Genomic DNA, 14,206 nt, shown 5'->3' on the forward strand with positions numbered 1-14,206 from the left:
TGAAGCCTGTAATAGAGCTCCGAAGCTCAGTCAGTGTCCATGACTAAAATCTTTTCTGCCTACAGGACGATGAGGGCTGACTTTTTTTTTTCTATTTGGATAGATCTGGGTGATACAGCATGTAGGGTGAAGGAGGAGTGATGGAGGAGGACGTGCTTCAAGGAGAGGTCATAACAATTCTGAAACAGCACTGAGCACAGGGGGGGTAAAGGCACAGGATAGTGTGTCATGTCGGGAATGAACTCTATTTTTGGACATGGATAAATCTGAGCGAACATCCTTCAGTATTCAAACTTTCTTGGAGCATTTGCATCAGAAGCAGATAGCTTCATCCCCCAAACCTCCCGTCTCTCTTTTAGGCAATTTAAACCTGTCTCCTCCTAATTAATGACACTGCCCTTCCTGCATGATTAGGACCATTATGATCCAGCAGTGCAGCGATGTGGTACATGAGGCCAGACAGACAAATGGGACGAGGGAAGAGGTATTACTGGACTAATTTCTGACCTGTGAACTATCCAGCGATTAGACATAAAAGCAGGGCAAGGTTAAGTCACAGATGGGAGTCTAAGCAGGTGGGGAGTAGGGCGAGAAGTTTTAAAGCAGAGCTATAAAAACAAGATGGCATGAGAAGAAATGACATGAAATTTGATCTTGAGGTGAACCTCAAGGTCAAGTGGTGGAAAGAAAGAGGGCGTAAAAGACCGGCTAGGCTCAATCAGGTGGTAAATCAGATGAAAGACGGGAGGAAACTTCATAACGGAAGACGGGAAGCAAGAGAAACCATCAGAGTCTCGGAGAAGAGACAGGGTCAGAGGCAGGGACACACACACACTAAACCCAGGACACGACAGATCAGTAATTCAATCACTGCCTCAAAATAGATTATCCCCCCCCCCATTGCTTAAACAGCAGCGCCCTCCTTTTCAAGCCCCATCACTACTCTGCCAATCACATCAACCGACAGCATGCCACCGTCTCTGGAGTTTTTCCCCCCTTTTTTTCCCTTTTTTCTTGTGCTAAAATCGAAGGGGGTGTTTTCTGGGTTACCCTTAATCTAAAAATAGCACCAGCTGTAGATTTATAATGCAGGATGCTGGGGGCAGAAGAAGAGAGTGCAAATGGAGGAAAAGATGTAGAGTTCCCATTAGGGGGAGAGCACGTTGGAGCCAGTTGGCAGGAAAAGGAATGCATGTGCTGGATAAGTGACGGCAGAAGAGGCATTATGAAACCAGAGACTTTGTGTGTAATGCAGCGGAACGTGGCAGAAGCAGATTGTCAGAGTATAGGTGAAGTGGTGGCGTGGTGGGTTGTAGGGGGAAGAAGAAGAAGATGACCGTGTCTAGACATTTAACTGCCCTGCTAGACTTCCCAGATGAGACGCTATAACCTTCCAGTAGTTCCACTCCAGTAACCCCCACCCTTCATATCGTCCTCACAGCATCTTCTCCTCTGTGTGTTTGTGTGTCAGCCCTCTCACCCTACTCCTATAGTGCCTTTATCAAACCTCCATTTCAGGCCTTGACACTTACCCAGTGCTGCCACGATGCACAAGCAAACACACAAACACTGAAAGCACATGCAGGTAGGACAAATGCATGCCTGTAAATGCGCAAAAGCAGCACACACATGGAGTTATTTACTCATGCAGACAGACAAAATGATGCAGATAGGAATGCATACACACACACACACATACACATAGATGCACACACACACATTCCTCTCAGAAGCGTGAAACTGCTCTGATCTAGTGGTGTAGATGGGGAAACACCCACCATTTGTGCAATGAAGGATGTTAGGGATTATAAAATGGAACAATTCTGAGGCGTCATGTCAGTGGGCAACACTAAATCAGACTGAATTTCTCTTATAGCAGCTAGAAGGAAAAAATAATAATTAAAAGAACAGAACATATCCTGATTTCTCCACGTACTGATTTTAAAACATGAAACAGGATACAGAAATATTTTGCAGATATTGTGGGAAAGACACGATACTTGTTGAATGCAGGTTAGAGGCTGTATTTTCGCCTTTTTTAAATCCAGGCCAATAAAAACCCTCTTGATATTAGGCGGATAAAACGCAGAATATAAAACCACCATAAAAATACAGACAGATACACAGACACGGTTAATACTCACTTGCTTTTGGTTCTGGTTCGATTCGAGTGCGCGCAGAAACACGCACATCAAGCTTTAAAAAGATCAATCAAAATGTAGTTTTCTTTGTTAGATTGCTCTTTCTTACGATTTCACAGAGTATCCAGTTTCTCGCAGGCATTCAGCTGATCTGTTTTGGGGGTTTGTTTGTTTTTTTTCTGTTTTTTGTGGAGGGTTTTTTCCTCCACGCGATTATAATAAATCAGAAATAGGATTGCGCGCGACTGTTGCTGGAAATCTTGTTTTGATAGCGTTATTGCCGAATGTTACTTAGAGCTTATGGTCATGCTGATGATGGCACGGGATGAGTCTTTCGGATGAAATGAAGCAGAAGTCCCCCTGAAAAACAAAAATCTGTCTTTTGGCTATTTCCCCTCGATTTCAGAGCCCCTCTCCCACCTTTGTTATTGCCAAAAACAAAAATAATTGCCAGCCTTTGTTACAGTGTCTCTACGCTTCCAGGCGCAGGGTGTAGCTACCATTCAGCTCTTCCTCTGTCTCCCCCATCCAAATGTTTCAGTGGAGATGCAGCCTGTAGACACCTCGCTCTCTTTGCCTTTCCCTCTCTTGTGCCTCTCTCTGTTCCTTTGGAGGAGCGTCACCTTCTGCACTATTTTTTTCCTCAGACGATACATGTGGGCGGATTAGAGAAGAAGACAGAGGGGTGGGAGGACCCCGGTGAATACAGAGGCTAATTTCTCATATGGCTGCTGAACTTTATAAATACATATGCTGAGGAGAGAGAGAGAGAGAAAAAAAATACACGCTGGGCTATAAAAATAATAAATGCGCTGATTTATTTTCATTTGTTTAACTGCCTGTTTTTTCTCTCCCCCCGTTTCTCCCCCTTCACTTCCCCACTTTAGCCTGGAGCCCACACATGCTCACTCTGCTGGACGGACGCACAAACACCATTTTGTCTACAGGTTCGCAGCCTTGACTCTGCCTTGGCTGACATCACCAGTCATGTGGTACAAGCTGGTGGATTATGTCTGAAAACAGTAAAAATACAGAAAAATTGGCTTTTTTTTCATCTCTGCTATCAAACATTAAAAGAAAAAATCTGAAATTCTTGAAATAAGTGAAGCTGCATGGAGAATATTCCCTTTATAGCCTGTAATATTATACAAAGTGTCACAGGATTAACAACATGATGTTTAGGTGAATCTTGGGGCGAAAACTCTGCTTTCTGCTGCTTTTACAAGAAGACTAATGGTATGTGGAGACGACTTCTAGCAAAAGTACAGAGATCAGCAGGATATCTTGATGGTGCACTTACTGGCAGGAAACTGTCAATGAGAGCTGCATCATCTCATGAAACTTACAAGGAAGAAAAGTCCTTTGACCACAAAATATTCCTGTAAGAGCAAAGTGCAGACAGAAAACCAGTGAGCTAAGGAGACAAAGGAAGGTGGGAGATATTTAAGGACATTTACTGATTTTTTTATGGAATCAAACACTGAAAACTGTAACATCTGAACTGTAATGTGATAGTTTATCCAATGCATCCCATGCAGTCTGTGCAAGGAAAAGGGGCTTTATGCTGTAGGGCATCAAAATATAAATACAGTCAGCTATTCTGAACAGGAAGCCTGAGTCTTTATTTTCTTTTTCTTTCTCCACTAAGTTGAAAAATTAAAATGATTAACGCAGGAGCCATTTGTGTCTTGCAAAGCAGCTTTTAAGTCCTTTTTCAAGTAATTTTTCAAATTAAGTCACCTTTTACGAACCTTACAGATCTAAGCACAAAATCTAGAAGCTGCTTTTTCCTCCCTCAGGGAACACGCCTTCATTTATACCTCCAAGAGCCCTGCGGCATTGTCTCAGATCAGTCAAACGTATGATTTATAGAGGTGTCAAACTCCTCTACACCACAGTTTTTTTTTTATCATAAAACCATCTAAAGCACTTGGTGTATTGGCAGTACTATGAGTCTTTGGCCAAGACAGCAGCAGCTTTATTGGGCTTTACTGGACAAAAGCCAAAATTTGCATGTAATGCTCTCAGTAATGAAGCTGGTGTTTAGCACAAATTATCTACCAAATTCATCATTTTAGCATTTAGCCTGAGGATTGTTATTCCATCTGCAGTCATTTCAGTTTGGTGGCACAGCTCTGCTTTGGGACTTCCCCACCCTTGCATAACTGTGCATGGACAGCCTGAGGCAGGGAGAGAAGCGACAGGAGGGGCGTTTCCAGGATTTAAAAAAAAAAATGGGATGGCAAAGGGAGGATCCAACAAGAAATCAGAGAATTCTATGAGAAATAAACAATAAACTAAATGTGTTTAATTGTACTGAGTGGTAGAAGTACACAAGAACTATAAGCACAGATCCTTTGTTTACAGTTTGCAAAGGAAAGCAGTCAGAGTGCAGTAGGAACACAAAGGACCGCTGTTAGGTACACTTGGGAGAGCCTATCTTTTAGACCCTATGAATTTATAGCTATAATTAAAACAGTAGCTTTCACAGCCCGCATTATTTAGCCTTAGATAAGTATAAATTCACAGTGATACACTGAGGAGGATAAAACTGCTCATGAAACTAAAGAAAAGTCTTAAGTGATTAAAGTCAGTGTCAAAGAGTTATACACACTATTTCTAATGCCTGGATATAGTGTTAGACAATATGTAGGTATTAAATAAAAGCTTGACAAGTCATATAATTCACAAGAGATTTTACTGCAAATTCTGAAAAAATCTGTGCTAATGAAAAGGCCTCAATGGCAGATTTTGAACTGGCTACAGTGCAATCAATTGTCTGAAATAATCTGTCCAGACTGAAATAATCCAGTCTGGACCAAACTGGAGGAACAATCAACCATCAGACTCTTCTTCTTCTTTTGGCTGCTCTCTTTAGGGTTCGCCACAGTGGCTCACCTGCCTCCATCTACCACTATTCTGTCCTAGCGTCCTCCTCTGTCACATCAACACTCCGCATGTCCTTCTTCACTGCATTCCCAAACCTCCCCTGTGGTCTTCCTCTTTTCCTCCTGCTTGGCAGCTCCGTCTTCAACATCCTTCTTCAACTACACCCACCATCCCTCCTCTGCATGTGTCCAAACCATCTCAACCTTGCTTCTCTAGCGTTGTCTCCAACATGCTCAACCCAAGCTGCCCCTCTGATGTACTCATTTCTAATTTTGCCTATTCTGGTCACTCCCAGTGATCATCGTAACATCTTCAACCACTGCCACTGGTTGGTCTGCTGTCTTTTTGTCAGTGCCATACGTCACAGCAGGTCAGACTGCCATTTTATAAATCTCGACTTTTACTCTTGCTGCTGCCCTTTTGTCACAAATCACCCCTGACACTCGTCTCCACCAGCTCCACTGCCCACACTCTCTTCTTCACCTTTCTTGTGCATTGTCCATTGTTTTGGATAGTGGACCATTTGTAGTCCTTGCACCTTCACAGCCACATCTGTCTACACATGTTCTATTTTGCTTCTACTGATTTTCATTCCTATTCTCTCCATTGCATACCTCTAGCTCTCCAGACTCTCAGTATAGATTACAGCATCATGTGCACGTCCACTAAGAGTCTTGCCTGACCTCATCTCTCAGCCTGTCAGTCAACCCTTATGTAAACCCACCCCCACCTTGAACCAATATGCCACATCTGCCACACACCTCACCACTGTGTGGCTGTCCCCATAAATGTAACCAACCAAAATACTAGCATGGCCCAAAGTCAAAGAGCTGCTAAGCTAAAACCTAATGTACCAACTATGTCCAATAACAACAAGACTATCAATCACTGCTCATCAAGGCACCATTTTCTGCTTTCAGTTCAAAGTGAAGCCTTGCTTTGTGGCCAGAACAGACGAGCAGGAAGTCAGCCACAGAAAGTAGCTGACACTGTTTCTTCATCAACCTGCATAAATACTGAATGCTCAACTTTGTCCATACTAAGAGTGAGCATTAGTCATCACAGACACTCGCAGTCAATCTCTGGGCGGCAGCATACCGCAGCTCATGCATAAGGAAGCAGGTAGCAGACCTGAGCATACATCGTGTGGACGAGACAAGATTTCCTGCATTGAGAAAGAAGCTGTGAAAATGCCCTCAATCTCATAGGTTCAACACAGTTTCTAGTAATCTATTTAGGAGTTATTGTTCCTACTGCAGAGGTGGATGTTGAGACCTTTACGTAGTTAAAAAATGAAAGAGGGCAGGACTAAACAGCCTATACAAAAATAAAACCTCCCGAAGCGATCTTAAGGCGTTTGATGCATTTTATGTTCGGTGGAAGGTGTACGAGGATATACAATTGCTTGTGGTAAGGGAACGAGACAGAACACACAAATCAAACAGAGCAGAGCTGCTGTTTGTATGCTGTGTGGGACCAAGCACCAGATGTCAACAACAGCCGCAGCAAAGTGCAGTAATTGGGAAGACTATAAGAAGCCTTTTAAAGAGTTATTAACTAGTGGCGTGTGAGCAACAGCAGTAATGCCTCCAGTCTCACGATGTGATTTATGAAATGAGTCAAAGCAGTCTTATTGTCATGGTGTTTCCTACACTGCTGTTAATATCGCCTCGAGCTGACTTGTTTCTATTGTTTATTGGGCAGTGTGTAATTATCTGCTTCATTCAAGATTTTTTAAGGGAAAAAAAGAACTATTGTACTACTGTAGCTTTAAACAGTGTACACTCAGGCACATGCAATGCATGTGATTAGAGGTGATTTGCTTTTCTGGACATAAATCTTGACCTTTCTTTATAATAATGTTTTGGACACAGAGGTGAAAGTGCAATTGGGGATGCCCAGCACATCAGTGTTTTGTAGTAAACAGAAACACAATCTGTTGCATTTCTTTAACTTCAAATAAAGAAAAAGTATCTTGGTGTGGTTGTCTTTATTTCCTGTGTGTTTGTGATAACTTGTCTAGACTGGTGGCACTTTTGAATGTATCATTTATGCAAACTCTTCAATTGAAAAGGTGGAAAATCTGGAATCACATCACTGAATAGACAGTCCTCGCTTCTGTTAGCTATTATCTTGTCCTCAGAAGTTAATAGAAGCTATGTAACAGCCACCCCAGGAGAGAAATATTGATTAAAAGATAGGATAGTGCTAAACTTTATCAACACACCTTCAACAGTTACATTAAATCCAATGCAACTTGACGCCTCCCATAAAACCTGAGTAAAAGCGTACAGAGAGCGCTGCTTTTCATTTTTAAGGCTTTAGTATTTAGATAGTTGAAGCCCGGACATCCAGTAATGGATTTCTCCCTTTAAATTCAGCTGTTTGTTTGCTGTAGTATATACCTACATGTGACCACCGGGCAAGGCATGGTTACATAGTTTGAACTGTCAGCATATGGAAACTGCTGCTTTATTACATTACAACCAAAAAATATTTATATGCAGAAAACAAAAGTCATGCTACCATCTTGTGTCAACATATTAGGGCACACCAGCATCTGCTGTGCTACCTGAAGCCTTCGCACTACCTGTCAGAAACCCACAGAGAACCTAATTTAGAGCCTGGAGGCTGCAGACCGAGGGCACGTGCTTTCAATAAAGTACAGCGTAGAGCGCATCAGCTCCCGGGCTGCAAATCACGCTGACACACTGCTGGCAGGCAGGGGATTTCTTACTTTATCACCATGACATAGTAAAAAGAAAAATCAAAATAAGGCCTGCATGGGATTACGTAAGGAAATACTGGATTTGAGTAATAAATGATTTAAGCTGCACATTTGGTTGCACTCACAGCAAACGGTAACGTTGGTCCTCTTTAATGGCTTTTCTGATGTTTGTCAGAGAAATGGGAAATGAAGTCTCAGTAATCATGAACTAAATGTGAGGCAGCAATTCATGTCTTGACATCAGCTTGCATTAAATGTATTAAGTTTTTTAAAAAGAACTGAACCTCCTGTGGTTGTATTAGACTGTGACGACAAAAAAATATACATAGCAGAATTAAACGAATTACATCTTTTGTTTTATTTATACTTTAAAAACAGACATTTTTACAATCTTTGTATATAAAGACTCTGTTCTAATCCCTGCATGAGTCAGTCTGGCACACTGAGGAACAAAACTTCTTGATTTGCAACTCGATAAAGTCTTTCACAGCCTGCAACGATCTCCCCGAGCGACTTAGGCGGATGAAACCGGTCACTATCTGCGAAAGCATTTAACACGCTTTTTGTTGCGCCAGATCTCACAAAAGCTCAGGAAAGTCACGCTTTTATACAATCACAGGGTCAACATCCCTCACATTAAAATAAACAAAAATACACAGTTGTTTTTTCTTCTTAAAAGAATCCTTTGATCACTTCAGTCAGCTCTGCTCTGATCAGGAGATCATCTGTCCTCTTCTTGTTTTGAATTTGTAATCCTCAGTGATTCTTGTCTTTGGGAAGCTTGGCCTTTCTCTCGCTCCTCTTGTCCAAGAATTTGTTTTTCCTACTCACTTTAATCTCTGCCTCCCACTGCTTTTTCACCATTGTGTACAGCCTCATGGTGGCCTGTGCGTCTTGGACCTGGAGAAAGCAACAGGCAAAGATCAGCCCAAGTGTTACTAACATTGTTGGGCAATAACACACTGGTTGTTTCTACATGCTGCAGTACTGCTGGGTCGGTGATTTTAGTCCACTGTTGGATGATGACATCATGAGATTAACAATAAAGTTTTCTAGATATAGAATAAATGTTAATGTCATGAATATAAAGTGACACGATGCTTTTGTAAGATGCTACAAGTGCTAAAATGCTGCAAATTGACCATTTGGGTAAGTGGTTGCTAACGAGAATATTACTATTATATACACTTATCTTCTGGCCTTGAGGGGTCAAAGATATACCCGTGTGCCAATTTTCGGTCACTCAACCCTGATGATTTAAAAGGAGTTTATCGAATGACTTACAGATGAATGTTCACCCTCTTGGACCTTCACATCGAGGATTTTTCTACAAAGGAGTTTGAGCGAGGGTCGACCGCTCTAAAACAAAAGAAAAATGCCTCATTATCAGTTATAATTCATTCACACATTCACTGCGGAAACTGTTGAGACATTGGTGACTGCATCATACCTTTACGATCGTCTTAAAGGGTTTATATTTCTGAGTATCTCTGATTTTCTTTTTCGGATGATCCAAGAGCAGAATCTGAAACGGCAGATAGTTTGTGGCTGCTCATAATCAGACTAAAAAACAATATTGCATTTGTTCCATTTCAGATATCACATCCATGCTACCTTTAGATCATTGTGTATGGCGTGTCCAACCACTACTCTCCCTTCCAGGATGTTAGCAACCTCCCTCTGTACAATCTGTACATCCGCTCCTGCAGAGAGACAAACGTGGCTTAAAAAACATCAGAAACAAAACATAAGGAACAAAGAGACTTTAAGTTGTTCTTTGCAACTCATTTCATTTCTCTCACCATCTTTGATGTCCTCTGGTCGGATGCCGCTGACAGCTGTCCTGTAGTCTGTTACCTTCTCTGTGGGCTTCACATATTTGTCATAGATGCACTTCCCAAACTGGTTCACAATTGACACACGTGCCAAGATGCTGTCCTCTCCGTCAGGACCAACTCCCACCATCTCACAGTCAATGGCCACCGCCTTAGTGAGGCTTAAGGTGAATGACAAAGTGACAAGAAAGGAGAGACATTACAATCATCATCTTCTGTGTCAATGTAAACCCCTCAATGTACACCGAACGCAGTGGTTGCTTCGCTCGCTGACATGATTTTACACTTGCATCTTTAACCCTTGCTCGACACTTCAGGCTACAAAAATTGAGAGGTGCATCCATCAGGAGTCACAGGTTTTTCCACAGCATTTATCTGTATTATCAGTGACTTTCTACAGCAATGTAGTGAACTCTGAAGCGGTATTGACAGGTTGTGTCACCACAAAGTACAGTGAAGGATTTGAATTGTATAAATTCCATTCAATAATTTATCCATCTCCATATCCTGCAGAAAACATTCAGCAACCATGTTTACTTCATACTCTGTCAGGTCAATTCACTAAAACATGCAATGACAAAAGTATTTATCACAGACTATATGTAATATTTGACTCCTTGAAGGAAAGCTCCATGAAGCTCTCCACTGAGGGGGGAAAAATAGTCTCCATCTCCTTTGGGTCATTCCATCTCATCAATTTCATCAAATTAAAAAAATAAAAATCCCACCTGATCATCATATCTAATGGAAAAAAAAAAATATTCCTGTGGAACGATACACTGTTCATCAGAAATGCCAGGTTTCTGCTGTCATTAGATCTTTCAGAATATATGGTGGGGGGAGTGTGTTTGACATTTTTCAGGGGTTCTGTGAATATGGGCTCTCAGGAGTGTCGCTCAACTTCATACAGAACGAGTCCCTGAAATAATTGGATATCTGATCTTTGACAGCAGATCCAGAGAACTGGAGAAGGTGGGGGGGGGATTGACAATTTACTTTGAGCTTCTTAAACACGAGGCACATAATGTTGTCGACCCAGTTGAGCGGTTTCAGAGATATTAAAGTCTGACTTTTGGGAAAAACACATTTTGTGTGACATTATGTGCCAAATTCACATTGTTAATATTACATCCACAGTTAATCACAGCCAGCTAATCCCACCCCAGCAGCAACATTACTCTGAAATACTTGTATTGAGATAAGTAATGACATTAGAGACTTGATATTTTTTATGATCGCTGTTAAGGCATTCATCTTCCCCCGGGAATATTTTCAGGCACTTTTCTAAAATGGCATCAAAGCTGCCCGCTGTATTCTGAGTGTGTTTCCCACTGTACACTGAATGCACAGCGACTTACCCTTCAAAAGCATTCTCCTTAACCAGGCTCTTCTCTGTGTCATTAGCCGAGGCACCATCCGTACCCTTGGCCTTGCCCTGCTTCTTCCTCATGATCTCGGCTGCTTCTGCTCCCATTGTCGCCTCAATGTCATCCGGGTCCACGTCATCAAACCAAAGGTCCTCTCTGCAACAGCAGAGAATGAGATGGGATTATCAGACATATTTATTCTTGCTGAATAAATGAGTCAGCGTCAGTGCTAATATATACATACTCTGTTGGCTTCGTCTCCTCGGATTCAAGCTTCTTCTTCTTAGCTGCCTGTAGGCTGTTTGGCTTCCCGCTATCCCGCTCTCTTTCTGGAGCAATAACATGTTTAGTCTTCGAGACATTCGACACCTTTGAGTTGACCCCAGTCTTACCGGAGACAAAACTCTTAGGAACAGTTTTGTGATCTGATTTATTCTCAGTGTCTCTCTGGCTTGGTGCAGCATTGTTCTTAGAAATTATTTTAGAAGTATTTTCTTGGACATTCTTTGGCGAGAAGCCGTTCTGATGTCTTGGTGCTGCCGGCTGCTTCTTCTCTGACTGACTGGCCTTCAACAGCTGAAGGGAGTAAAATAGGAGAGAAAAACCTGTGGGTAGTATTAAACACAGGCACACAAAAACCAAAGTGTGTGACAGGACATGCATGGAGCTCAAACTATTGCACTCACTAACCTCTTGAAGTGCTTTCCAGTTGGCAGAGAACTGCTGGGAGTCTTTTGGAGGAGCAGTTTGTGGAGCTGTAGGCTTTTCTTGCTCCTTGTTTGCAGGAGCTGAGTAAAACCAATGCCTCTCGTTCTTTTTTAATATGCCGTTTTTCTTATTAGTTTTCCGCTTAGATGCTTGAGCGGGAAAGTGTTTTTTCTGTTTCTCCACCTTAGACATGATCACCTATCTCATGTATCCTCACCTCCTTATATTTTTCTTGGTGAGGTGTGTGAAGCCACGCTGGCTTGTCAGATGTCCGTTACTTGAGTTGCCAAACAACTTCAGACAGTAAGAAATGCCTCCCCCAGACTAAGCTCACCTTTCGTCCAGCACACAAGCAAAACTGAAGCACGTCCCTGAACTGTACATAAAATCGCTTACTCGTAAAACTTCACTCACTCCGAAGCCATGCCGTAGAGTGTTTTCCCACGATGTGCAACAGTGAAATGTGTCCGTCACAAACATGACGTCGTGCTGTAGCGCAAGTGCGTCACGTCAGTAAGATATGAAAAAAAATCTCCGACCGTGCTTTTGTTTTACAATTATATACATGTGAAATTTTATATAATTAACGTAAAAAGTCATGTATTGACGCTTGTTTTGTGGGCGATTCAAATGCGGAACTAATGTTTTAGAAAGGGTTTCGCATCGTTCTGAGGAAAAATGACGGACCGTGGCGGAAGGCTTCATGGCACTAATGTAAAAAAACACAGTGGGTTTTGATAGACGTATTAAACCCATGTTGTATTACTCTGGATAATCATCAGGCATATAATTAACGTGGTAATTAATGTTAAGCATCTGAGTAAAGTTAGCGTTTAAAGGAGCAAAGAAAAACGTATTTCCAGGTATGTAACTTCTTTTTGGGGCCTGAATGTGTTATTGCTGTCTCGTTGCTCTCCCACACGTTTCTGTCTGTGTTTTGGTTGTAGATCATGTTGGAAAACTCGCCATCTCCTCTGCCTGAGAGGGCCATTTATGGGTTTGTTCTCTTTCTCGGATCACAGTTTGGCTTCTGTAAGTGAAATATCGCGTCCTCCAATCCAAAACACAAAAAGGTGTTCAAGCAATGCATGTCTGTAATACTCACTGCGTCTCTCCACAGTTCTGTATTGCTTATGGGCTTTCGTGCCAGAGGATTGGCTTAATTCAATAGGGCTCACTTACTGGCCTCAAAAGTAAGTAGAACTGCTCTGAAATAAATGGATCACTGGGGAAGCACCTGCACAGTTTCATGACAGTGTCAAATGTGTGTTCTGTGTAGGTACTGGGCTCTTGCGATGCCAATCTACCTGCTGGTCGCAATAACAGTCTGTTTCATTCTGTTATTTGGTGTGAACATGAGCAACACGGCACCGCTGGACTCTGTGGACAATATCACAGGTGAGGATGCTGCACTGTTCAGACTCTGACTGCTTAGGTCTGATTAGGTTAACTAACATTTAGAGTGAGAAGATGAAGGAATATAAAATTGTACTGCGTGAGAATATACATGTAAACAAGCTGAAAATAAAATGCACTTCAGTATATTACACTGATTGGCCATTTTATTAGGTGCTTTCTTATAACAAGTGGTTATCTGAGTTACTATTGCCTTCCTGTCAGCTTGAAGCAATCTGGCCATTCTCCTCCTGTTGTGTGGGGAAAATCCCAGTAGATTACCAGCTTCTGAAATATTCGGACCAACCTGTCTGCCACCAACAACCATGCCCCATTTTCAGAATTTCCTGATTGTTAAATGTCCTTTTTCTGTCACAGATGTGTATGCACAAGGCCAGAGCACCGAGTCCTGCCGTAACGGAGGAATACCCCGATTGAAGGATGTGTCGATTAGTGAAGTCAACAAAATGTTCTATTTATCACCCAGTATGTAACAAGCACAGTCTGATACTGCTGTGGACAGAGCAGAAGTAAAGCTGCAGGGGTTTTATTTTGGTGTTACTGTTTGTCTTTTTTTATGAAATGTTTTGTGCCTTATTTATAAGAAGATATATTCTGTTGACTTTTTTGTTGTTTAAGCGTCTTTATAATGGTTAAATGTGAATACACTGGTCACAATAAGATGCATATTGAATGAAAACAAAAGTAAATGGCTGTACTGTCTATGTTAAAATACAGAATGTTTATATTTATTATTCTGTGCAATAAACATATCCTAAATAATCATATTTTTTATGTTAATTCTTTTATTTTTAAGTCCACTGCTAGAAGAAATGAACATCTTATTTTGTTCTTGTACTTTAATGCCTGTCAGAAATGTGTGTCTAAATTAAAAGTGGCTCCAGATAATTATTTATGCCCAATCTGCATCTGAATCATTACTAAAGCTGCAAATGAAATCTGCACTTGATTATCCCAGAGAATAAGAGGCAGTTTTTAGCATTTTATCCCACAATAAATTTTTGGTTTTTGGTCACCAGCCACTTTATTAGGTACACCTGTTTAACTGTATGTTAACACAACTTGTTTACACATTATGAGCTGCAGTCTTTTTCAAATATTTTTTATTGCTGTCCACTAGGT

General features: G+C 41.5%; 3 protein-coding genes across 9 annotated transcripts in view; 1 reads left to right on the forward strand and 2 right to left on the reverse strand.

Annotated features, from left to right (window-relative positions):
* The window catches only part of LOC101485985 (voltage-gated potassium channel KCNC1), a 55,161-nt gene extending 52,331 nt beyond the window's left edge, over nucleotides 1-2,830 (reverse strand). For 4 of the 7 annotated variants that reach the window (XM_004571380.4, XM_076887427.1, XM_012924730.4 and 1 more), the window contains exon 1: nucleotides 2,145-2,828. In XM_004571380.4, the coding sequence (XP_004571437.1) occupies nucleotides 2,145-2,192 (48 nt within the window). In that variant the 5' untranslated portion in view covers nucleotides 2,193-2,828. Of the gene's footprint in view, nucleotides 1-2,144 lie in introns of all 7 variants that reach the window. The other 3 variants (XR_013099854.1, XM_076887429.1, XM_004571381.5) reach the window with 3 other exon arrangements.
* A 5,262-nt stretch (nucleotides 2,831-8,092) lies between these two features.
* On the reverse strand, nucleotides 8,093-12,134 carry rexo4 (REX4 homolog, 3'-5' exonuclease). Its single transcript, XM_004571382.6, has 8 exons — nucleotides 11,651-12,134; nucleotides 11,205-11,536; nucleotides 10,952-11,116; nucleotides 9,561-9,754; nucleotides 9,373-9,461; nucleotides 9,209-9,283; nucleotides 9,043-9,117; nucleotides 8,093-8,658 (listed from the first exon to the last, which is right to left on the reverse strand). Exons 1-8 carry the CDS (start codon nucleotides 11,858-11,860, stop codon nucleotides 8,515-8,517), a joined length of 1,284 nt encoding a protein of 427 aa, XP_004571439.1. The 5' UTR covers nucleotides 11,861-12,134; the 3' UTR covers nucleotides 8,093-8,514.
* A 136-nt stretch (nucleotides 12,135-12,270) lies between these two features.
* On the forward strand, nucleotides 12,271-13,851 carry pigp (phosphatidylinositol glycan anchor biosynthesis, class P). The gene is made up of 5 exons (XM_004571383.5): nucleotides 12,271-12,531; nucleotides 12,616-12,700; nucleotides 12,789-12,861; nucleotides 12,948-13,066; nucleotides 13,442-13,851. The coding sequence occupies exons 2-5, from the start codon at nucleotides 12,619-12,621 to the stop codon at nucleotides 13,555-13,557; spliced, it is 390 nt and encodes a 129-aa protein (XP_004571440.1). The 5' UTR covers nucleotides 12,271-12,531; nucleotides 12,616-12,618; the 3' UTR covers nucleotides 13,558-13,851.
* The last annotated feature ends 355 nt before the right edge of the window (nucleotides 13,852-14,206 follow it).

This window comes from Maylandia zebra, linkage group LG8 (assembly GCF_041146795.1).
Source record: "Maylandia zebra isolate NMK-2024a linkage group LG8, Mzebra_GT3a, whole genome shotgun sequence".
NCBI classification, from domain to species: domain Eukaryota; kingdom Metazoa; phylum Chordata; class Actinopteri; order Cichliformes; family Cichlidae; genus Maylandia; species Maylandia zebra.

Bases quoted from the DNA above. Each gene is read 5' to 3' on its own strand.
- pigp (XM_004571383.5), top strand. From the start codon at position 12,619: ATGTTGGAAAACTCGCCATCTCCTCTGCCTGAGAGGGCCATTTATGGG. The intron at 12,701-12,788 runs GTAAGTGAAATA...GTCTCTCCACAG, and splicing joins CGGATCACAGTTTGGCTTCT to TTCTGTATTGCTTATGGGCT. The intron at 13,067-13,441 runs GTGAGGATGCTG...TTTCTGTCACAG, and splicing joins CTCTGTGGACAATATCACAG to ATGTGTATGCACAAGGCCAG.
- rexo4 (XM_004571382.6), bottom strand. From the start codon at position 11,860: ATGTCTAAGGTGGAGAAACAGAAAAAACACTTTCCCGCTCAAGCATCT. The intron at 9,462-9,560 runs GTGAGAGAAATG...GTCTCTCTGCAG, and splicing joins ACCAGAGGACATCAAAGATG to GAGCGGATGTACAGATTGTA. The intron at 9,284-9,372 runs GTAGCATGGATG...CTGCCGTTTCAG, and splicing joins CCATACACAATGATCTAAAG to ATTCTGCTCTTGGATCATCC.